At 39.3% G+C, this 26,049-nt stretch overlaps 1 protein-coding gene across 2 annotated transcripts in view; it reads right to left on the bottom strand.

The window, feature by feature from the left end:
- Positions 1-5,875: 5,875 nt before the first annotated feature.
- FZD6 (frizzled class receptor 6) overlaps positions 5,876-26,049 on the bottom strand; it is a 34,118-nt gene continuing 13,944 nt past the window's right edge. For both annotated transcript variants that reach the window (XM_082045729.1, XM_082045730.1), the window contains 5 exons: positions 18,181-18,377; positions 14,707-15,724; positions 12,481-12,629; positions 10,776-11,204; positions 5,876-10,285 (listed from right to left, as the gene is read on the bottom strand). In XM_082045729.1, the coding sequence (XP_081901855.1) occupies positions 10,129-10,285; positions 10,776-11,204; positions 12,481-12,629; positions 14,707-15,724; positions 18,181-18,377 (1,950 nt within the window). In that variant the 3' untranslated portion in view covers positions 5,876-10,128. The remainder of the gene's footprint in view (positions 10,286-10,775; positions 11,205-12,480; positions 12,630-14,706; positions 15,725-18,180; positions 18,378-26,049) is intronic.

The following is a 26,049-nucleotide window of genomic DNA, read 5'->3' on the forward strand; positions in this document are numbered from 1 at the left end:
GAAGATGGTAATGTTTTTCTCTGTACCATGCATGTGCACACAAGTATCGTTACCAGGTGGTTGGGGATCCCCACCATCAACACGTGCTGTTGCTAGGGCACGTCCCTTCCCAGACGGCCAAACTTCTGTCTCACAGATTTAATTTCTTCAGGAGATGTGCTATAGCTGAAGCACACAGGACAGCAGCACTGTACATCTTCCTAATAAAATTACTCAGTGTTTTAGATAACAAAATTTGTGTATACATCCATATGAATTTCCCCAGCTGGGTTTGCTCACTGTTAGAGTTTGGGTCTGGGCTAGAAGCCTCTAAATGGCAAATGACTGGCTTTGCTGGGAGAAGCAAACTGAGGAGCGTGGTGAAGACAGTCCCACCAGGTAAAGGCGGGAGATCTACTTTGGCTCTGCTAAGTGCACTGTGCAGTTCCTAGACCTCATTTGGCTTGCAATGTGTATTGCCATCTGGAAAACAGAAACATCAACATCCTCCTTATCCTGCTTCAGTCCGAGAAGCCTCACCATCTGCTAAGCTTATGCTCTGTGGAATTTTGATGTGTTTAAATGCTTCTGAGGGCAGCAACCGTTGTTGAATGCTGATGAGATACTCAAACTGAATGAGAACTACTGATCTACTTTGCCTTAAATATCTCCTGGACAAAAGGAGCTGTTATAATGAATATGCCAGAGCATCTTCAAACCAGGAACCACATTATGTCAACCAGTGATTCCTTGATCTTACCCATACTGCCATATGACATGGAATTTATGTTTTATACGTGGCTTTACAAACATACCAGAAAAGATGATGAGGTACATACATCCACTGTTTAAATGCCTCTAAAATCTTCCGCACAACCTGCTGTGCTGCTGCACAGCACAGGCAGGCTCACGCAGGGTCACCGTGGTGCCATCGCTGCAGATGCTCACACCGCCCACCTGGAGCCACGAGTGCAGTCTCTTCCCACTGTGACTTGAGCTGTTCCCCCTCCCAAAACATAGCCTCTCATCACCCCAAAAAACAGCCATACAAGCCTGGAGAGGAGGATATGTTCATACACACATGAGTTTCCATTCACCTCATCTATAAAATGTTTACATTCAAGGATCTACCCACTGGGACACTGGGTCTCTCTGCCTTTCTTGTGCAAGCTCTTCCAGTATGCGAATGTTACTTATTACAGCAGCCGTTTGGATTCAATCAGTAAATAGTTGCTGTTCATTCCTTCATCTTCACAAAATGAAACAACTGCAGTAGGAAAAGAGCATTTCATAATGGGAAATACATTGCCCGTGGTTAAAGTAGAGCCTGGGAATGAAAGGCCAGGTCCATATTCCAAACCTGGTAGAAGAGACCCAGATCTGGCAGAACAGACCTAGATCTGGTAGAAGAGTCTCCTTATACAGTGGGGAGAAGCTTTAAGCACTCAGAAATACATTCTTTTCATATGGGAACTATGTTACTTGTGGCTTTTCACAACCAGGAAAACCAGGCTTAGGTGTCTAAATATTACAGAAGGTTCAAGGCTGAGAATCCTGAGCCAAAAGAGGCCCAGCAAGGTAAGTGCCAAGACCTGGTCATTTCATCTGCTTTTAACTCTTACTGCTTTATATATTTCCCTGTTCTGGTGATGTCTGGTGATTTTGACCGTCAGTTCTCTCCGTGCATCCCTGTGGGGAACGCACGAGCACCCCCGGGCCAGCGGCAGCGAGCTGCTCAGCAGTGCTGTGCTCAGCATCCCAGTACGCGGCTTCTTTGCCCATCTACCCTTGGTGCTTTTAATTGTGGAGTTCATCATTTAGGTCTTGTTCACTTTATTGCTGATGTGTGAGGGTGAGTTTTAAGTCGATGTAAAGGCTGAGGTCAGAGAAGACTGCTGAATTTCTTGAATGGCTCTTTGCAGCCTGCCTGTCTGATCGAGGAGACAAAGAGCCGTCTGTACTGCTGGAGAAGAAAACTGAAGTAAGAGCTCTCAGGGACATTTAGTACAGGTTTAAGAAACAGATTTCATTTTCTTCCACAAAACAAACTTTGGAATTGCATAAAAATTGATGGGATAATGGTCTTGATCCCTTCTAACACATTTTAATTTAAATGTATTATTTATATAGCATGCTTACTATTTTAAAATAATCCAAAACTTCTCTTCCTCTATTTTGTTGCTTTACCAGCATGGATACACTTATTTTAAAAAATCTTTGAGTAGCTTTTACATAAAACTATAAATATGGCATTATAATCACAATAGTGCTTTGCAGGTGTCCTGGTTTTGTTAAAAACAAGTTTCTCCTTTAGTGAATTTGCCTGTCAGCTAAAGCCTTCATATTAGCTGCATTTTCCTGGAGAACCGGACACATGTTTTGGTAAACCTAGCAATGGAATGCAAACTTATTGATAAGCATGGATGGACATCTCGCGAGAGGGGCAACGAGAAAACCGGTGACCAAGAAACTGACCAACTGTGTATAACATTCCATTTACGTGAATACTTCATATAAAAGTGGGAGATCACAAGGATCTCGTCCCTTTTGCCTTTGCTTTTTCCCTTCTGCTTATGGCCGACATTGAGAGAGGACCTTGCTGGTCGTCCCTGCGAACTGAGGCCTAGTGACAGACTGAATCCAGCTCCACTTGGCTGCAGAGTCTAATCCAGGACTTTGGTTGCCGGCTCTGCAGTTGCTGAGACTTTCAAGATTGTTTTTGTATATTTTGTATTATTTTCTCTATTCTTATTAGTAGCATTAGTAAAACATTGTTAATTTTTCCAACTCTCTTCTCTCTGTCCTTCTTTCCCTCCCGATCACCTGTCCTGAGTGGGAAAAGGGGAGAGGGAGGGGCACAAGGGGGAAGTGGGTGGGGGAGAGGAGGTTAACAATACATCTGCCAGGGTTTTATTGTCACCCCGCAATCTTAACCCTCGACAGCAGGTACACATATTAACATTTGAATCTTAAAAACTAGTTTGGGGCAGATTTTTTAGTGGATTATAATACTCAGTGATGTCCTGTTTCTGCCTTAAAGAAAAGCTTAACAGTGTAAGTCATATCAATATTCTACTTGCTGAGACTCTGTACCTCCAGGTAACAGTCAAGTCCTACTAATAGTTCACTGTGCAAGCCGTGAAAAAAAAAAAAATCATCTGAATGACAACCAGACAGAACAGGCAGAGGTTTGAGCACAATAACAGGGTTTGCCAAAGACAAGAGGGGTTCGACTCTCAGGAAAGCATATGCTGACTCTTGGGAGGCCTGGCTGCGGAAGATTCATGTGTCCATATACAGGACAACATGCTTTGAGTGCGAGAGAAAAATCCTGGAGGTGTTAATTCTTTACTACTGAATAAGCACATGGCGGTTCTCAATATTACTATAGGGAACATCGTCATTTTGCATGAGAGAGGATTAACATTTTCTGTTACTCAGATTAATTAAGTTTTCTATTGAGCTAAATCTTCAATGTTGTTACCAACAAGTCAAGACCAGGACATACGTAAGATACCGAAGAGCTCATCTTGTGGAAACAGCTCTTGTCATAGCCTGATAGGGCTTGTAAGCAGATTTTTTTGTCTGTCTAAGACATTTCCCTATAGCTTTGGCTTTTACAATAATAATTGAAGCACTGAGCATCTTGAACTGAACACCACTCGCAAATTGTCAGAGTTAGAAAGACTTTAATCAAACTGTTTGGGACAACCGTCTACTTCAGGTTAACAGAAGATATCCAGGCATTTCCATAGTGTAAACTTTATGAGGCAAAGCCCGTACTGAGACTTGTTTTCACTGATTGCTGGCTGAAAATGTCTGACTCTGGAGGAGTCTGATCTGTAGCTCTGCAAGACTGTGTCTCCCAGGTGCAGGCGGTGCAACCCTGGCTGCAGTCATGGAAACGTTTGGGTTGGAAGGGCATCTGGAGCACATCTGGTCGAAGCAGGTCCAGTTAGATCAGGTTGTTCAAGGACTTGTGCGCAGGGTGGAACGGGAAAATTAATTCAGTCCAGCTTTAAGTTATGTTCACTGGGCCTCCAGTGAATCATCATGTGCAAGGGGAGAGCTGAGGCTCGCGAGAAACATTCGCTCATTAGAGCGGCTGTGAATTAGTCAATGTTAGAAAAATTACTTGGCTGCCTCATGAATCCTCAGTGAATAGAAAGGCCTTTTGCAGAAGTGAAAAGCTAACTTTCCTTGAATGCTGCGCTAGTAAATAGTTACTAACACGTGAAATGCAATACTCCAGACAGGAAAGCTTCTTCAATGAAGGGAACAATCTTGGGTTTTCTACACCATTCACCAAATACACTGCCACAGGTCTGTCCTTCCAGTTTTGGAAGATAGTACCTCAAATTCTTGATAATCCTAAAGTTAAAGGAATTAACTTGAACTTTGAAATGTTTATTTTTCTTTGTATCCAGTTCCTCAGGATAAGCAAGGCAGCAATGCGGAGTGGGCTGCAGGCTGAGGAAGGGCTGCATAGCGCTTCAGCGTGGCTTACAGGGACCAAAGCCCTAGAGCCACCATCGTGAGAACACACAGAACACACAGAAGCCTGTAAATGCATGAGGATTTGGTCAGAGAAACAAGTAAATTGGCCCAGGACAGCTGCACAAAAATTCCTGTCTCAGAGAAGCAACAGAGGGGCTGAGCCACAACAGCGGTGGCAGATGTGAACACGCATGGTGCCGGTGGCTCTGCCTGTTGAATGTAGTAACAGAGCCTGTGGCATTCTTGAGACCTGGCTTCTTATCTCAGGATCATCTTGCCTACTAAAATCACATTTTAAGAAAAATAGCTCCACTTAATTTCCATGCTGAGTCCTGACTTCAGCCAGCCCAACACATTTGCATCTCATGCGCTCGGTGCCACGTCACACCCCTGTCAGCGCCACCTCTTCACGTTTCACAGAACGATAGGTGTCTGGGCTGTTAATCCATGTAATGTACATACTTGTTCTTTAGCTGAAAGTCTGGATCACAGCCCTGCCTATAGGAATTTGGAAAGAGAGCAAGTCCCAGAGAGGACTGTGTCCAGTGGGCAACGTCAGGGACTCAAACCCAGGACCACAAGCCTGCTCAGCTGCTTCAGCACCCTCAGATCTTCCGTCTTCATCTGGGTCATTCAAGACCTCTGTTCACTCTTGGATAGTAGGTATGATACTACTAGAGCTGAGTCTGAAGCAAATGCAACTTCCTGGCTAGCTCAGGCCATCAACTAATTAAGTAACTTCCTAATTATTTTCTCAAGGACCTTATTTGGCAGTGACTTATTTTTGTCCCCATGTATTTTCTTGTTATCCAGTTGTATGTGGTCAAGCAGAGCATCAGGAAGATAAACTGGGATGCACACTTTCTTACTAAAAATATAGATACTTTTCTCATCCCTCATACACAACGGACACCAAACATCCTTTTTCTTGTTAAGATCCCTTAGGTGGCCACGTCTAATGATCCCAGCATCACCTCTGTAACTTACAAACCTACTTAATGGAAGTAAAACTTTCTCCTGTTGTTTCTCTTCACCTTGTATGTCGAGAGTGGCTCCTAAAATATCAGCCTGTTCCTCTTCATTCACAACACCCACTGTCTTCTCATGCCCACAGTGCCGTACCTGAGCATGTGCTCTCCAGGCTGGAGACCAGTGTCCCTCCAGCTCCCCTGCGCCCATCTAGCGTCTCCCTCACAAAAACTGCTCTCTGGACACAGCTCCTCCTGCAGTAACTATTCTCCTTCCAGCTCCCATTTGTGCTGAGAAACCAGCTACGAGCCATTTAATGAAGGTAGATTGGTGTATGTTTAAAGATACCTTGTTATTACATTTTAAGTAGTGAGACCTGAAATAAAGCAAACTTTAATTATAGATTTAGTTTTGATGAACAAAGTTGAAATACAGGTAATAAGCATTAATGAACAGCTCAGATATAAATGTCCTGGCATGTTTTTAATCTTTTAATTATACTTTGCATCTCAAGTGGTTTTTAATAGGAAGTAAAATCCAGTTAATATACAGAAGCAGATTTCATAGATGTACATCAGAAAGATACTTTCAGCTTCACTTCTACAGATACAAAGCAGACAGCTCATCAAGGTGCAGTATAAGTTGCCCAACTTCTTTATTTTTAATTACAATTAAACTCTAGTCCATATTAAAAAAAAAAAAAAAGTATGATAAGGGACAAAAATTAGAAAGTGCAGAAAAAATGCACAGGAAATAACATTTATTTCCATAAGAGTCACAGAATACCTTTGGTGCCAGCCATCTAAATGACTGCAAATACCAGTGGTTAACACTGGCAGAGACCTTCGGTGGCTGCAGCCGGAGCGGTCGGATGCCTTCAAAGGCCGATTCAGCGAGTGGCCGGTGCCAGGGCAGGGGCGCAGCTCTTCCCCTCCGGAGCGCAGCCTCAAACGGTGCGATGGGTGGTCAGACTTCAAAGGGAAACAGGATTCCTCATCCTATTCAGCTGCCACATTTCTCAGTGCTTTGCAGAATGCTAAACTTATTTTTATCGAAGTTCAACTTTTTGGATTTAAATGTGGTGGGTTTTTTAAAATTTTTATTTTGCTTCTGAAATTCAACTGGATTTAACCACCTCCAAAACCAAGTATATTCTATATCCTGTAAAGAAAAAGGACCTACAGTTCCCTGTAAATCAGTCGGACAATTGTCAAAACAAATAGCATGATGATTCTGCTTGTTAGTGCTCCATTCCTGAATATTTTTTAAGTTTGAAAAAGCAAAAGGATTTAAAGAGGCTTTAAATACTGTAGATATTTTTCGTCTTATCTGCTAATGCATCTTTTAAATGTTATAAACAAAATAACAACTTTTCCATATACAGGGTTAGTTTTGCAAACTTGGAGTATTTTTTTCCAAATATGTACACAGATTTATTTTATACTCTATCTAAGCTTTACGCCAGTTTTCACTAAATAAAATTTAGAATAGGAGAGTAAAATAAAGTATACACAACACGTACCACTAAACTACTGTATTGGTAATTTCAGGTGCTGTTTACATCACGAATGAAATATGATTTAGCATGTTAAATTTAGCTTGTCCTTTGAAAGATTTTATATGCAACCTGATCACTCAGTGTAATGCACTTTGAAGTGATTTATGACAGATCCATTACAACAAAGAAGACCTTCTGGCACATGTATTTCAAGGCTCAGAGAAGCTGTCTGTATCCTTTATCCTACAAACAAAGGCAGAAAACAAGACTAAACAGGAGTTGGACTCTATAATCCCTGTGGGTCCCTTTCCAACTCAGGACAATCTATGATTTAAAATTGTTGGACTGACAATGCATCTTTCAGAAGAGCCAGTCTCGATTGAATTACTTCAGTTGATGGAGGTGTTTCAGTAGGAATTTATTTTTATGGTTTACAAAAAGCCCTTTTAACATGAATTGTCTATTTTCAGTTTTAACTTTGGTCAGGTAACAGATGAAAGCAAGTAACCCAAACACTTTTTGTTAGAGAAACTGACTATGAGCTTCTCCCCAGTAAGGCAGCTGCCCCTACCCTGACCCATCACTGCACCGCTCTGCTTTCGGGTTTGTGGGCATGCAGATAGCCATTTAACTTCACAGATACTACTCTGGTATTTCGAGGTTAAAGCATCCAGAGATCGCTATCTCTTTAGCTGCAAAGGTCACCTTGGGAATTCACAGTCTGTATGTTGTTTCTGGTACAGCGGCACTGAACACACAAGTGCCACAGTCTCTGCCACTGCTGCATTTCACTTCCAATGGATGTTGTGGTTACTGCTCAGTATTTCACACTTCTTTGAAAATGAATCTATTTTTAAGCCCACGGTACTGCTGTAACTCCAAAATTACTTTGTATTCATCTTTTTTTTTTGAGCATTTACCACAAAACCATGATTTTTTATGGACTACGTAAAAAAGGGAGTAATATTAAATTTATTAAAAACATGTACCAACATTTTAGGAAGGTTGCAGCAAGCACATAATGTGGAAATACATAGCCTATGTAATCTAAACGAGGTCTTTAACTAGAAGTCATTAAAGAAAGAATTCTAAACATTAGGATGAAAGAACTAGTTCAGTTTCTCACTCTTCCATGACCTCTGTGTTCATGTGAACAATTTCCACCATTGTTCTGTCTCAGTTTCTCACTTACACAGGAGGGATCAAAACATGGCAATGCTTATTACCTCACACAGCTCTCAGAAAAAAAGACATTAAAGTGCCTTAGGTGCAAAAATTCTCCAGTGATAGAGCAAACATGCTACATCTAGTTAATAAGAAATATAAACTCAGAACTCTTACTATACAACAGTATGTTTTATTACTAACAAAGACAGTAATAACAAAAGAACTGAACATGTGTATAAAGTTACCCATTTACAAACATGGCTACAAGAATGAAGGGTACTTAGTGTGCATTTTCACAGGAGATTTTTCAGAGCTTTCTCAGTCCTCAGCAGCAAGAATGCTGCTTATTTTTAATAGGGAAATTATTAAAAAAACCCCACCATGTCCTATTTAAGGCAATAAATTATAAATGCTAAAATGCAGACACTGCAATATAAAGTAAATACATTCAATTTTTAATACACGATGGATAAAACAAATAACTTTGGTTTATCAGAACTGTAGTTCCTGTTGATTCAGCATTTACACAACCTTTGTGCCATGCAATTTTGCTTGACTGTTCAAAGCATCACCATGAAAGCTGCCCACATCGGAACACAACAATATCTCTGCATAATATCGAAATACTGAGAAATATTCTCATTAGCAATCAAATGCAAGATGCTGGACAGTCTTACAAAATGCATTGAGATTTAGGTTTAGAAAACAGCAAAATCCTGGCTCCAAATTATCTCAAGCAATAAAGCACATTGACTTCTTTGGAGTCAGGATTTCTTAAGAACCGAACGACAAAATTCTTATTCATGTCAGTAGTACTTGCTCCTGAGAACCACCCTATCAAAACAAAGGCTACGTGTATTAAGGCCTTTTTGATTTAAAGAAAACAGACTGCTGTAGCATATAGAAAATAAAGCTTTGTAGAAAAAGTTGTAAGGTCTTTTAAGTAAATATATTGTTAAGCCTGTGTATCAATAACTCAACAAGTTTGTTTTCTGCAAGATATATCTCTACAGAATATGAAAAAATTAAGTTACTTGCATAGAAACAACATGAAACATACACTTCCACTGCAGCTCAGCCAAAAGCCCTGAAGTGTATCTACTTCAGATTCTGTCCCTCATACCGCGAGAGATCTGAAGCGTTTTCTTCTTTGGCACAATGCGCTGGGACACCGCAGCAGGAGGGGCTCAAGGCAGCATTTTCGGAGGCCGCGCTGCATCTCACGCGTTATCCCTGCAACAGGACGCGGGTGTTTGACCAGCCTCGCCCCAGATGTGCCGTGTACAGAAAGGTACGAGCTGCTTTCCTCAGAGCTAAATAACCTCGTCTGAGCACCACAGGACTGGTGACCTCAGGAACAACCTACGGGAAGCACGTTAACTTCACCAAGTTTGTACAACACATACAAACCAGTAGTTCTAAATATTGACCTTAAGCAGTCAGTTATTTACAAAATTCATTTCTATGTACAAAATAAAGCACTTATAATTCCAGGCTCCCTTTCATATTCAGTGTACAAGCTACCATAAAACAGTGTTATAACTGATACAACATGACACATAATTTATAGAGCATTTATAAATTTGTGTATCCCTTAAAGTGACACTGCTGTTTATAACAGTAAAAATATATATATATATATAAAAGATGCAGATATGCAGCTGGAATTTTTATGCCTTAAAAAGTAACAGTGCTTTCTAAGCATTATTTTAATACAATTCATTACAAAGTGTTCTTTATACTGCAAATACTATTTGTTTCTCTTTTTCTTAAATTACCGCTAGTCAATCCAGCTGTGTCCTATAGAACTTCAATTTCCATTATTCCTGGATAGGATTCAATACAGTACATTATTGCTGGCTGTTCCCACAACAAAACTTAGATATTTTTGTTTTTCTAAGTGCAAAGCAAGGGATGTGTGTTTTTTAATAAGGCACAGAATATCTGTTATTTCCAGTGTAACACAGAATCTATGTCAGTTTTATACATTGAAAGTGTTCATATAAAGTGTCAATCTTTCAAGGGTTTGAACTGTTTACTGAATCCAGCTCTCTTCTGGTATCTGAAGCTGAGTAGACGAGCAGTGATACAGAAGCTGACTGTGAAGCATCAGGTATTCGGGAACAGCTGCTTTGTAACGGAGGAGATTCAATAAAATCATTTTTAGGAGTTATTCTGTAAGTAATGAAAAATAAAACACAGGAAGTTCATTTTAAGCACACTGCATTACACTGGAAAAAAGACATTTTTAGCAACAAAAATTACAATATATCTTAAGCTGTATCACTTTCAAGAAAACGCAATACAGTTCTGTATACTCTTCCAATCTTAGGTCACCATCCTTCTTTTTCAGACCTGTCACCTCTCACAATGATTGCACTGCAGCCACAGCTTGCTTGAGGATCACTGTTCAACAATACGAAAATATGCTACTACAAGCTGAAGCTCTGAAACTCAATGCTTAAAAAGAAATAAGGATCTTACAAAAAGCCCATATGCTAAAGACAAGTGGCCATGTGAAGTATTTTGTACGAATTACAGTACTCTTGACGGCTACTGACCACTATTTGTATATCGAGAGTATCTTCAGAGACAAGACACGGAAAACTTACAAATTAGTGGTAAAACACGTGAACAAGCGAAAGACTGAGTTAAGGCGCCTTACCTTCCTTCACCTGCTCTTTTCATACTCTCGGCCACGCTGCTCATATCACACGTGCTATCTGCTTTGTTTCTTTTTTCCACCTGATCCACGGTCAGTTTAGAACCAGATAACATTTGATCTCCGCTGTCTTCGCCTTCCTCGACTCGTCGGGCTGATGTTCCATCTGCCTCTATCTCTTTCTCAGATGTCTCTGGAGAGGTTTTAATTTCTGCGACAGTTTCTTGGCTTAAGTAATCATGGTTCGTGATCGCTACTGCAGAAGTTCCGTGATTTGTTGTGCCACCCGTACTGGTCCCCATTGACTTGGAAATGACTTTCAGTCTGTGTGAAGTTGATTTGTAGTGCTTCTTTTTATGTTTAACTTTGGAATTGTGCCTCAAGAAAAATTCGCATGATTCTTGCAGCACTCTTCGACTCTCACTGATGGGACTGAAAGAAAATACAAGCAGGTAACTGAACGAAGAGGATAACCTTAGGTATAACGTAATATAGCTTTGTGAAAGACCAACTAATGACGCAATCTGAGCTGGATGTTAATGAACGTTAGGAAAAAAAAAAATGTATGTGAAAAGAGGAGAAAAATAAAAACCAGATCATAATGGCTCCAAAGTAATTATGTCTGTGGAACAATTTAATAAAGCAGATTTATACATTTCTTACTTCTGCAAGTAGGTCCAATTACTTCAGTAGATTAATCATCTAAGAGAGGAAAGCAGGATTAGCTCGTAAGCAGCTGTATTGCCAAATTAACTTTATAGAAAGTAAACTTGGTTCAAGTGAAAAAGGTAAGCATTATAAAAATGACTTCGTTATTTTTAAATTCTTATAGCTGAAAGCAGTTAACATCTGAAATACAAGAAAAACTATAAAGGAAATGGAAAAAGAAGGGAAAGGGAAACGAAGCTATAAGCTCACCATCAAGGAATGCGGATGTAAAATAAAAGGAGCTTAAAGACTGCTGCCTTGGGAAATCCAGAGAAATAAAAAGATCTAAAACCACAGTATAATTTATCAGTAACACAGATAACCTAAAAATAAATAATCAAAGAATAAAAAGGAACGGAAAAAATGACAACTACAAGAAATGGAAATGACATTCATAATATGTTTCAATCCATAGATATAAATTCACTAAAATGAAGTAATAAAACTGAATTATTCTGTTTCAGGGGGAAAAAAAGGCAACAGTAGATTAATACAATAAAAGTGATACTAAGGAGGGTTCAAGGAAAATTAATTTTAAAGTAAGACAAGCCTGGCAGAGGAAAAAAAAAACAACAAAAACAAAAAAAGAGGAAGTTGTTATGGCATGATAGTAAACACAGCTACGTACTGTGCCAAATGAACTAGTCAGAACATGTGAAGGGATCTAAATTGATAACTGAAATTATCTTCCCTCATTGGACTGAAAACTAGATATGTATTAGCCAACGCTAAACACAACATGTCTTCTGCTCAACGAAAGACAACAACTCAGAGGAAAATACTTCCTGTCTTCTGAGAATGCTGTTAAAAAGTCGCTGCATACGTAAAACTTCAACAGACTCCAGTGAAATTTCACTGATGCCCATATGCAGCAATTACACTCTGAAAGAGTCTAAGGATATTGTGATCACCTGAGCTATAGATTTGAAGAAACATGTCTGAAATCCAACTTATGTTAAAGTATACACTTGAAAAAACAGGAATAAAAAATTGTTCTTACTCTCTTTTGCGGTTTCTGTTGAAGAAATTGGCCCATTCAGAACAGGTCTTTTTACTTCCCACCCAAAAGACTGGAGATATGCCAACAATTAATGTCAGCAAATATTTCATCAGAAACAAAAATATTTCTGGTCTCGCTAGTACCTTTGCCTAGAAGATAACAAAGTTTAATACATTTAATAAATGCAAAAAAGAACATATACTTGCTATTTTTTTTTTCAGATGCAGAAAACAGATTATGTAAAAGAAAGACCTTCTCCTTATGGCTGTTGTTCTTTGTTGAGGCTTGTACTGCAGACAAATGTTAGACGTGTAGAGTCAAGTCAGACCTGGTTAATGTCTACAGCTGAATACACAGAGATTAGTCAGAAGGGAATATTTTTCTTTTAAATTGAAGGGAAAGATAATGGGGGGGGGGGGGGTAATAGTATTAGTGACCGTGTTCTTCAGAGATAGTTTGTATGTATAAGATTTATCCCTTCAACTTAAAAGAAACAGTAAGTGGATGAGCTGGGAGTTAATCAGATTAAACAGCATCTTCAAGGAGCCGCAGGGAACTACACAGTAGTTTTCTGTTTATTGCAAAATTAATCCACCTATTTGCAGAACAGGATCATAGGAGCTAAGACATTTAACTCAGCAAGAGATTATTATCTTCTGCTCCCAAGCTGCAAATTCAATTTACTTTATCTGGCTTATCTGCCAGTCCCATCTATGAAACTAACTATTTTTGTTAGCCAAGCAACATTAGCTACCTAAACTGAAGTTTGGGTTTGTTTGGTTTTGTTCTGGCCAATGTAATAAAAAGTGTACAAGCTGGCTCAGGTAAGCCAAGGCTGAGCACACCGCGTTAAGCTGCTCTGCAGTCAGCACAGGCTGTTTATTACAGGGACAGATCCCATTAACTGTGTCTTTGTGTAACACCCCCCTGTTGCTATTTACTCTTTCCAATGGATTAATTAAAGGCTGAGAATAGATGCTCTTTCTGCGTTATTATGCCAAGCTGTTATTTAAACACTACAAAACAAGGTGGGGTTTTTTTTTTTTGTTTTGTTTTTTAAAGCATAAAAGCCTTGTTTTCAACATTGTATATTATGGACCATTTAGGCTGATACAGAACTCAGTGTAAAACAAACTGAAGACAAGGTGCACTTGTTAGGAATGGTAATGGAAGCAAAAGTAAGCAAGAAGTCTGTGAGCTGTGCTACTATCAGCTTACACTGCCTTCAGTACAGAGGGTGTTTAAGAACGTAGAAGGATCAAGCCTTATTATTCCATAATGCTTGTGTTTATATTCCTCTTTTTAATGATAGTTTATTGCAGTAAAACCATGGCTGGTAAGTGCAAAGCAATGAAAGATGTCATGAGACACTTGCATTTCTCTCAGGGATGGTGTTGTCTTGTACATTTTTTTCTTAAATTGAAAGAAATAAACCACAAATTACTTGTGATTCCTGGAGTTTTATGTACTTACAAGAGATTTAATCCACAGAGAGTGCTGAACATGAACAATTTACTTTAAAAGCCTTTCCAAAGAAGCTGTTTTTTTAAGAGTCAAATGTTAAACACAAACACCTCCACAATTTAAAGTGCTGTAGGGTTGTGTGGTTTTGCTTTTTTTATTTGCTTTTTGTTTGGTTGTTGTTTGGTTTTTTTCTTCACATTACTGAAAAAGCAGCTTTCAAATGGCAAGTAATGTGGAAAAATACACTGCAAATTTGTTTTGTAATTTCAAGTGTTTTACACTTCTATACTTTGAAGAAAAATACTGAAGTGATTTTAAACATATGGTTATAAGCAACATTTTAAATCCAATTTAGGCTCAATTTTCAAGAATCATTACTTCAGCTTCAACTGAAATTGATGAAAACTCACTTTGATACTGAGCTAGTACTCAAATACTGAGCAACTGCTTTTAGGAACAGACACTGAGAAAAATGATCCTCCCCCAACACAATTTGTAACATCAAGATCAAATACCATAAGGATTACATATTCCCTTCAGAGCTGTGAGCTGGAAGTTAATTGCTGACTGCTATCAATTTGATTTCAAAGCAGACTTATCATACCACTGATTTTGACTTAAAAAGCAACTAATCACTGCATGTTCTTGAACTGATCACTCAATGTGAAAATAATTTACTAACTGCATGGCAGACACGGTGATGCATAAAGGCTTTTGTTAATCAACTTTCCAGTATTATTTATAAAGGAAATGGCTACTTGCCTGATAAGGACAAGGAATATGGTACTGGTCACAGTGGTCAAATACCCAAGTAGTTTCCCAGATTTTCCGGTTCACCAGTTCATATACATAACATCCAAGAAGTGCTACGAGTGGCACCAAGTATAAACCACTAAAAACTCCAATTCGGATCATAAATTTCTTTAGCTTCTCCTGGTTTCTGCCATCATGCTGTATGACTTGTCGCACGTGATTCAAAGAAATAATACCAGCTAAAAGAAGAGAGAGACCGAAAAAAACACAAAGGCACAAGGGCAAAAGCACAAAGTACAGAGAGGCATCCAGATCGTAGAGACCCACAAAACAAACTCCACTGATATTGTCCCCTTCAACTTTGTTCATCGCAAGGAGCATAATGGTTAGAAAACCAGGTGTTCCCCAGGCAACCGCATGGAACCACATGGCCTTTTGTGCAATAGCTTCACAGCTCCACTTCCTTCCCGCTGCAAGGAACCAAGTGATGGTAAGAATCACCCACCATATAGTTCCTGCCATAGTGAAAAAATACAAAACCATGAAAAGGACAGTACAGGCTTTGTTTTGGGAGCCAAGAACAACTGTTTCACCAATTTCTAACTTATCATCTGCCTCGTTACAGGCAGTTTTGTTCCCAAGTAAAAATCCAATAAAGTACATTAGAGAGACTATGCTGTAACAGACGGAGTAATATATGATAGGCCTCTCTGGGTATCTGAACCTTTTAACATCAATCAGAAAAGTCAGGAATGTGAAAAGCGTAGCACAAAGGCAAAAGATCGAAACTATTCCGATGAAGCTTTTTGCAACATCCAATTCATAATTTTTGAAGTACATATTGGGACATGGGGGTGCACACTGATCAATTCCTAGGAACTTGTAGCCTTGTCCGTTGGTGGTGTGTAGGTGCCGTGGACACCAGAATCCATAATCCCTCCGGGTCTGGCCTGGGGTCTTCTGAGTTCCATGGACATTAGTGGTTACAGCACCAGTGGCAGGAAGAGTCTCATCACAATCGACTAGTCTACAGGAATAAACAGAAACAAAAATATCTTAACACTCTTCATTCTCAACAAGAATTATTTCTTAGAAATACGCAAAAAATCTGATTTTAAGCACTGTTAAATTTTGTAGATAATGCAAAAATATGCATCATATGAAATAATCAGGTGGCATTTTAAAAAACAGACTTCAAATATCGGCAGTTTAGAAGACTATTCAAACACAGCTATTTAACTGTTGTTCTCTAGCTGTTGTTTTATTGCTTATGAAACAGTACCCCTAACTGCAATTGTTCTTTTAGAGTCTTAGATTCTACTAAAGTTTTACATATGTACATAAAAGTATTTACAGTAGTTGGGATTTTTAAAATCTGGCTAACAATAGACTGTTGGAGACAGCAAATGATCTTGTCAAAACGCAAGCTTCAGTCAAGGAACAAAGAAATAAGGGTGATGGTATCTAGAATTAACTGATGACTAATATATGATTATTATTGTATTTTTTGTGATACAGTGATATCTCATTGGCGACAACAATAAAACTACCTAACTGAAAAAGACAAAACCAGAAAAGATAAGCATTGTAAAAATGATCATTATTTCAGTATTTTTTTTTCTAGCTCCATAACATTCATTTAAAAATTGCTCAAGGCTCAATTGCTCAAGAGTTTAATTGGGCACAATATGTGACCTTTTTATATGGTGAATATAGTATTAGCAGTGTTGGACATATCTTCAAACTAGATTATGTAAGTAATAACTCAAATAGGTAAGCATTTACTCAAAATAGGATTTATATGTGATGTGAGTTTAAGCATACATTTAAAAAGAACAAGTTTTGCATTCTAGCTTTTAAACTAAGATTCTACTATCTCAAAGCATTCTTTGTCAAACACTATTATAAAATGAGTCCCTCGATGTCAGTTTGCAAGCTAAAAAAACCCTCCAGTTCTTTGCTTCTCTGAATTCTCACGCTGTCCAAATAAATCCAGACTAAATGCAAAGAAAACTGATTCTGTAGCAGATTCTTTCATTAACCATGGGCTGCAGCAGTATGCACGGGAACAGTGTGGATTTTATTCACCCATGTCTTAATAGGCATTATGTGTGTCTGTAAGAATATGAGTATGTGTGTCTCAGGATTCCAGTCACTGCCCATCTTCATCCAGTGCCTCTTCCACGGGCTCCTGCAGCCGGATCTCTGCTGCTGTGAGCATGTCCCACACTACATGGAACTCTCCGTATCGGCTACTGGGGAGACATCATTTCACACTTGAACAGAGCAGGTTCATGCTCAGCAAATGATAGTGGTAAGAGAACAATTTAAAGCTGTAGTAATTTCTGCGAAAACATAATTTGACTTAAAATGTCATTTGAAAGATATATTAAATAACTGGGTTAACTTGTAATTTTCCTAATTTCTCAAAACAATTTTTGAAGACATTTGCTGTGCTGAGTGGCATTACGGTTGCATAGAAGCTCACATTAGATGGGAAAAGTTGATGCCTTCTTGTTTTAAAACACCACAACTTCAGTTTTTTTCTGCAGAGCTAAGGGAAATGGCATTAATGCCATCTGTCATATTCACTCCGATACAGATTTCTAGCTGAGATCATGGCATAGGACGGCTGTTTGAGCTCTCCCTCAGCCCTATCGCACATTAGCAACTGCACGGGGGGTCTGGAAAATGATTTGAGTTCCCACTCTCTGCTCCATTCCTGTACTTCTTACCCTGACATGTATTTTAAAAAAAAAATGGCCTTAATAATTTACAAGTATCTGCAGCTGAAGGTCAGAATCTTGAGAAGATTAAACTGGAGTGTTTTCAGTTGTTTCCATTTAATATATATAGACTCATCTTTTCCTCAAATGTAGTATTAACTGTGTTCTCTCTGGAACAGACACGTGAACATCTTTGAGAAAATAGTTATTTGTGTTTTTTTTAAAAAGAGACTTTTGGGAGGCAGTACAGGAAAAACAACACAAAATAGAATTTGCACATTTAAGTAGCTAGGAGTAAGATAAGGCTTCTATTTCTGTGTTTGTTCGAATACATAACACTTTATAATTCACTATTTTGTGAGCAACTACTTACGAAACATATGTGAAGTAAATATAATCATCCCTAGTTTAGAGATCAGAAACCAAAGCAAAATCTGTGCTGTAACATTTAATATTTTAAGTTTTAAGAAACTTGTAGTAAAAAGCTTTTTATTTTTCTTTTTTTTTTTCAGGGATCTGAATACTGAAAATAATTGCTGCAGAACTTTGCTGCCAAAAAGCTGCAAGCAGGAAATGCAGGTGGTCATGTAAACAATAAAAAAGTTTTAATTAAAAAAAACAGTCCTATGCACAAGTACTGTAGGGTCACCAGTGCTGAGGAAACTACTATTTAACATTCTGCCTCAGATTTTCAAGTCAGTATAGGTCAAATATGAAAATACCACCCTTACCACCTGTCAACATGAAAAATACCCACCTGCTACATTCCAGCTCTTCAGGCCATGTGATTCCAAAAGTGTCCATCAACTGCTTGCAGTCCGAATACACTTTCTCACAGAGGCTTCGACAAGGGTGAATCACGTGAACTTGCTCCAGGCAGGCAGGGACAAAGGCTTTGCACAGAAATGAGTGGATGTCTGGTGAACAGTGAAGATTCATAAGCGGAAAAAAAGGCTATGAGGAAGAACAAGGCTTTGGTTAGTAATTTTTAAAAAGATAAGGCATCAAAACTAACTTTTATCACTAAGGCTTATATTTGGGTTGAAAAGATACTAGAAAATAGTGTTTGTTCAGCAGCTGTGAAAGAGCACAATTCAGCAGCCCAAGCAGTGAGTTCTGTTCGCATTTCTGGCCCAATCCCTCACCCGGAACCTTGGCCAATCTGTAACTATTCAAACCTCATTTTTCCTAGTTGACAACATTAGAAATCTGAAAGGTTTTATGAATGCCCAAGATTTTTAAAAAATTGGGTAATGTTCCAGTGTTCATCAGTCAGCTTCTAAATAAGTGTCCTGAGATTTTTAAAGCTGTGTCTGTTTCTGTAGTTCCTGTTTAATCACATTTTCAGTCGTAAATGGTGTGCTGAACTCATCAACTTCTCTCATGCTAGAGAGGTTTGAGGCTTTTTTGATTAATGAGGTCCAAATATCATTATTCTTCATTTCCAAAACATTGTATTTCAAAATCTCAACATGACTGAGAATTTCTGTGTTACCAAGCACCAGGCAGTGAACAGCTGACAATGGTTATTACTAGAGAACTCACAGAATGAAATTGAATGCAACTTCTTTTCCTCGCTCAATTCATTCCATCCATTACTTACAGTCAGAAAGGCTTTTAAGCAAAACCAAAACAAAACACACACTCCACATTTTATCAACTTTATTATTAGGGAAAATTATTTTAGCTGAAATACTACCGTGTATGAAAGCTTCAGACAAAGCAGAGGCTGCGGGTCATTTTTGAGGCAGGTTCCTGAAGGAAGCAGGTGAAGGCACAGGTGCTCACAGCATGGCCGGGCACCCTCCTGTGCTCCCCAGGGGGCTCTGTGTTGAACAGCCCTGACCCCCCAATCCCAAAATGTCCCCAGCCTTGAAATCCACTGCAGGCTGCCTGTCACTGTCCCGTCACCCCAGGCACTCGTTCCAGACCCAGCTCATGAGTCAAACAAGCGAATTTAAACACCATTCCACGAGAACTAGCCCAGGGCTGAGGGTAAAACCCATCTGCAGGACCTCATCAGCCAAAGTCATTTTTAAGCAGGCTTTTTAATGAAAAACTGCTTGCATTTCAGGAGAACGGAATCTCCATTTCACATTTAGTCAAATTCATGCATCAGGAAAGCTGAACTAACATTTCACAGTATGTTTGGGATTGGAAGGGACCTCAAAAGATCATCTAGTCCAATCCCCCTGCCAGAGCAGGAACACCCAGATGAGGTTACACAGGAACATGTGCAGGTGGGTTTTGAATGTCTCCAGGGAAGGAGACTCCACAACCTCCCTGGGCAGCCTGTTCCAGTGCTCAGTCACCCTCACTGAGAAGAAGTTTTTTCTCAAATTTAAGTGGAACCTCTTGTGTTCCAGCTTGATCCCATTACCCCTTGTCCTATCATTGTTTGCCACCGAGAAGAGCCTGGCTCCATCCTTGTGGCACTCACCCTTTATAAATATATAAACATTAATAAGGTCACCCCTCAGCCTCCTCTTCTCCAAACTAGAGAGACCCAGCTCCCTCAGCCTTTCTTCATAAGGGAGATGCTCCACTCCCTTAATCATCTTTGAAATGTGCTGATAAACAAGGACACTGCACAAAATTTTCGAAGTAGGCAGAGTTTTTTTTCATAAGATTTTTATTTAGGAAGAATTTTATTTAATTCTTTGCCATTAATAGCCATGTCTCTCAAATATCCAAGCAATGACTGCTAAAGGAAGGAGTATCTTCTGAGTCCAGATCAGCTTCTTTACTTCTGTCAGCTTTTAAGTATCCCAAATATATATATATCCCCATACCCAAAGAGCAAGTCTTACTACTGAGCATGCAGTTTAAAAGAAAAGACTGATAAATACATTTTCCCCATCTGTGTGCTGCACCTGCCCACGCCATCCCACTCAGGTCTGACCGACCCCAGGGGCTGCACCGCAGCCGCGGGAACCCAACACCCGTGGGCTTATAACAAGGAGACGAGAAGAGCTCTGGTGCAGTGCGCTCCCCTTCCATAAATTGGATTATTTCCTAAACGCTGCATGGCTTCAGATGAAAAAAATACTCAGGAGGTAACCCTAAATTAATTACATTCTCTTTGCATAATTATGATGCTTGTTTTCTTTTCAATTAAATTTTATTTGCTCCAATGGTTAATTTGTGTTAGTTCTGTTCGTCCTGGCACTTAGGAAAAGATAAGGATAATAGCCTGGGTAGTCATATACAACTCCTCTAGAAATTGAGTTTACTTTTGAAATTAAGTCTTGTAGAAATCATCTTGACTGTAATGAATTCCTCCTTTTTGTCACCCAATGTTCGTCTCAGTTGATAAAAAATAAAATTAATTTTCTAGAGCAAGTTTTGGGGTGCAAGTCAATAACTTTTGCAGATGTAGGTAAACCAGCAAGATTTTCTCTAGAAAGTAAGAACTAAAAAACCAAAGCCAAACAAAAAATACAACCACAAAACCAAAACCAACCAACCAAAAACAATGACAACCACCAAATACAAAACAAACCCACAACAATATTTATACCTATGAAACCAACTTTACCTACACAGTTATTTTACGAGCTATTTTGGATAAGCAACTAAAAATTTCTAAATAATAAGGCCACGTATTGTAAGCTGCATCCCCGATACAGAAAATTAGTATAAAGAAAGCCATCTCTGGTGGAGAAAGTTGGGACATAAACCCAACCTTTACCATTCTAACAGAGTTTCTGTTATATGAAGATATGTAAAAGCAACAATATCAGAGGAATCACTACACCATAATACTGTATATTAGAGGTAGATAATGACAAATGAAAATTAAACATTTGCAGGAGTTTCACTACAGCATGTTGTCATTGGCTGAGTACTGTTGCTCAAATAACATATTTTATGTTAATGCAAAACTACCTTAACAGATAAATACAAACCTGCAGAATTTTAGGAAGAAAGCTATGCTCAACCTGTAATGCAATCACAGTAGAAATCTGAGCACTTGGCTGCCAAGAGTAATTGTTCTTACAGTATTTCTTTCAGCTTGCTAAAAATATTTACCTTTTGACACAGGAGAGTATGAACACAAGAGCAGAAAGTCTGATCTTCTGCAAACACAAGCAGACCTTCCAAGTCAGAGCAAATGTGCATGTATGTGGTCAGCCCATGCTCACCCAGCTGGCAGCACGGGAGGCATCAGAAGACAAACCGCCAGCCCTGCCAGTGTCGGGAAACCAGCTGCAGGTTACACCACCAGCACCGTGCTGAAAAGACACCAACAGATCTCCTTGCTGCCCAGAACACATCTAATCTCTTTTTCAATCATTTATGTTTTTACCCCTTGTAAAATACTGCAGCAGTATCTTTTATTGCACAATTTAATCAGGCACTGCTGAGAAAATACTGCTTTATTTGTTTGTTGTAAGTCCTGGTCTTGTAGCCCAGCTTGTGTTTGACAAACAGCTAACAAATTACTTCTTCCATAGAATTTTGCTATCCTGCTATCATTTACATATTAAATGTATACATTAGCATAATAATGTTTTAAATTTTGATTTCTGTTCCCTTCATAATATACTTCACCTTCTATTTGCCTTGACTACATTTGAACACTGATCTCATATTTCCACAGTGACAACAAAGGCTCTTTTCTGTGCGACAGTAACTAATTGTGCCCACCTACTTGTATGGATAGCGGGACTTAATCTTCCCCCTATTCATTACTCTGTGTTTACCAACCCTAGATCTCACCAACCATTTTATAGTTGCATCTATCACCAGATCTTTCTGCAACTCTTTAGTTGACTTTATTTTCTCAGCAAATTCACTATCCATCCCTCTCTAGGTAACGTAGGAATTAGCTTTGTATCAGAGGTTCCAGTACAGCTGATGAGGGGGAACCACTCTAGTCATTTATTTGGTATAGGACAAAACTATCAGCTAATGATTTAATACTCTTCATTGTGAAAAAATACTTATTTATTCCTGCTTTTCTTCTTGTTCCTTAGGTAGGTATTAGAAAAGAAAGTCCCTGTTGGGTTACCAGAATAGTTTCTTTAAAAAAAAACGTAGGTTATGACCATGTCAAAGCCATTTTGAAAATTGAAGTATAATATACTGGCTGAATCACCCCTTTCAAAAAAATGTACCAAATGCCTCAAAAACTCTAATTGATTCTACAGGGAATGAGTCCCCTCAACCAAAAAAACCTCTATAAGATGTGAAACTTTGCCTCAAGCACATACAAATGGGATTTGTAAAAACACAGATTTATTTTCAGAAACTGCCTATTCTTACCATTTAAGAACAGCAAAATAGGTAGTGAACTGCACCTGGAACTCTGCTAAAAATTAGGTAACTTTAAATATGGGCTTCACTTCCAGCTAGCCAATTTGGAAATGTTTCATTATAGAAAATAATAGGTCTGTATTTCCTGATGGACCAAAAAAGTGAAATCTTACCAAAGTATTTGCTCCTCCAGCTGCATGGCTGCAAAATGCACAAAGCTGAGATCACAAGCTCACTGACAGTGAGAATCAGTTGCTTCAAGGCTGCGTTACCTGGATCATGGGTGTCCCAACCACCAACCATTTTTTACCCAAGTGGTTAGCTGGGTAACCTGCACACATGTACATGCTGATGTGCTGAGCATCCAAGTCTGGGATTAAACACAGAATGTAGTACCATGGTCCTCTCCTCTGCAGGAAGTTCAGGATCTGCAGGTGGCACAATCACATGAAACAGGCTCTTCCAGGAAACCAAGGCACTTGGCATTTCTAGCATTAGCAACGACTGCCCTGGCACATGAAGATGAAAACCTGCAGATTTGGTGACAGCAGTGCTAAAAACAGAGTGAAACCAGACTCCTTTAAAACCAAGAATGAAGCCTTACAAAGCCAATATAAGTCCTAAAATATAAATCCTCATCTTCCTGCTAATGGGAACCAAAACCCAGAAAATGTGAGGCAAACTAGAACACACTAACAATCTACCAAAAAAATCCCCAACAAACTGTAAAGCAAAGCTGATGTAGTCTGCAACAGCAACAGCAGTGCAGAACTGAGGACTGTGGGACACAAACTCCCCACCCTGGTGCCAGTGCAGAGCACAAGAGGCACAGTTGCCCTGTGTCAAAACCCCCAGGGCAAAACAGTCTGAACTGAACCTCCTGAAGCAACCATGCACCCACTGTGGGCCATTAATACAGTCAAGCAATCAAAGGGAGTAGAAGATCACTAGCCAGTGAAAGGAATATTATCTGCACTGAACAAAATGCCAACAGCTTATTTAATAAATCCTAGATTCTTTATGAAGTATGTCTATGTTCTATTTTCTCCAGAGGCAAAGCCAAACTGTCTCAGAAACCCAGCTTTGTTGTGGTCCCACAAACACTAACACACCTGAGATGAGTGAAAATGAATGGTGCAGAGTACAGAATAAATGGTTAGGTGCAAACACACTCTTAAACATGCTTTGCCAACAAGTGAATTGCAACCTAGAACTGTACGTGAATCTCGTGCTTGGCATTCTCTGCTTTGAGCTCAGCAGGCTTACAAGTCCAAGACACAACGGACACAAGCTCATTATTCCTGGCAGACAGGCAGATGCTCCATTCTCCCTCATCTCAGCTGGATTCTACAGAAAAGTATCACCAGAGATGATCAGATGTCTCTAGGGCTGGCATGTACAACTACTACTAACACATGTCAAAACAAACGAAAAATACTTAAATAATAGAGAAAAAGGTGATCTTTGGTGCAATCAGCTATGGCAAACTCCACTTGTAAGCGACAGGAAATATCTTGAATTGCTGAGATACAAAGGATCAGAGCCTTTGTTCAGCCACTGGAGCCAGTTATTTGAGACAGTAACAACTTACTCTCCTAACCACTGAGGTCTAGATACCAAGTCAAAACATTTAGCTTAATTAATCTAGTTAACACTGAGGTTAACTAAGTTAAACAATGAGAGACACTGTCTCAATGTTAAGCAATAGTACCTGTTTCATGGTTTGATATGAACCTTGTGCCGTAAAGCAACAACATTACAACCCTGTCACTCACACAACTACATATTTCAATCTTGGAAGCACAAAAGGGCTTAAATCTGAATTTCTACAATAATAGTACACTGTGTACAGAATCACAGAATGTTAGGGATTGGAAGGGACCTCAAAAGATCATCTAGTCCAATCCCCCTGCCGAAGCAGGAACCCGAGACTGCTACCTATATTAAATACACCAATTTTTATTCATAAAACTATTTACCTGCTTTACAGGAAACAATACCTCACCTAAATGATTAATAATTAGAATCATAGAATATGTCAAGTTGGAAGGGACCCATATAAGGATCACAGAATCACAGAATCAACTGGTTTGGAAAAGACCTCAGAGATCATCAAGTCCAACCCTTGGTCCAACTTCAGTCCATTTACTAGATCATGGCACTAAGTGCCATGTCCAATCTCAGTTTAAAAGCCTCCAGGGACAGTGAGTCCACCAGCTCCCTGGGCAGGCCATTCCAATGCCTGACCACTCTCTCTGTAAATAATTTCTTTCTAATATCCAGCCTAAATTTCCCTTAGCAGAGTTTAAGCCCATGCCCCCTTGTCCTATTGCTAACTGCCTGGGAGAAGAGACCAATCCCCACCTGGCTATAATTTCCCTTCAGGTAGTTATAGAGAGTGATGAGGTCACCTCTAAGCCTCCTCTTCTCCAGACTAAACAACCCCAGCTCCCTCAGCCTCTCCCCATAGGTCTTATGCTCAAGTCCCTTCACCAGTCTTGTTGCTCTTCTCTGGACTCGCTCCAGCACTTCAATGTCTTTCCTGAACTGAGGGGCCCAGAACTGAACACAATACTCCAGGTGTGGCCTCACCAATGCAGAGTACAGGGGAAGGATCACTTCCCTTGTCCTGCTGACCACGCTATTTTTGATACAGGACAGGATACCATTGGCCTTCTTGGCCACCTGGGCACACTGATGGCTCATGTTGAGCTTCCTGTCAATTAGTACCCCCAGGTCCCTTTCTGCCTGACTGCTCTCCAGCCACTCTGTGCTCATCATTGAGTCCATCTCCCTTGCTCCTTGCAGGACAGTTTTATTATTAATCATTAACTGCCAATTAATCATTAATAACTTACAGTACCAGACTTAAACACAACTACTGTCCTCTAAGTGTTGCTATAGAATTAACATACAACCTCAAAGCCCAAACACAATATATTTTACATATACACTTTCATACATGATATTTAGCAAATACAGCCACTGTCACCTATGGTGAATATAAATGGTCTCAAAAGAACAGGCAGTAATTACTCTTTATACTCATAGAGCTATACTAACAATTAATCTTCACAGTATCTTTAGCTACTTTTATAATGATAATCTGTTTCAATTAAAACCAGTGAAACAAGCATGGCACAGTACAGTTTATTTAACTCTACACTATTGTTTCAACAGAATTATTCTGGACTGGATGTGAACAAGATTAGCATCATACCCAGAGAGATTAATGCCTTCAAACAATTCCCAGATGGGCTGGCAAGGGTGGTAATTTGCTGATGGCCACAGTGAATCAGCTGCCAAGAAACTCTGAATTCTAATTCATGCACAATTAAGTCATGATAAATAAATGTCCTAACACATG

Source organism: Streptopelia decaocto (assembly GCF_964273445.1).
Source record: "Streptopelia decaocto genome assembly, chromosome: 2".
Lineage (NCBI taxonomy): Eukaryota > Metazoa > Chordata > Aves > Columbiformes > Columbidae > Streptopelia > Streptopelia decaocto.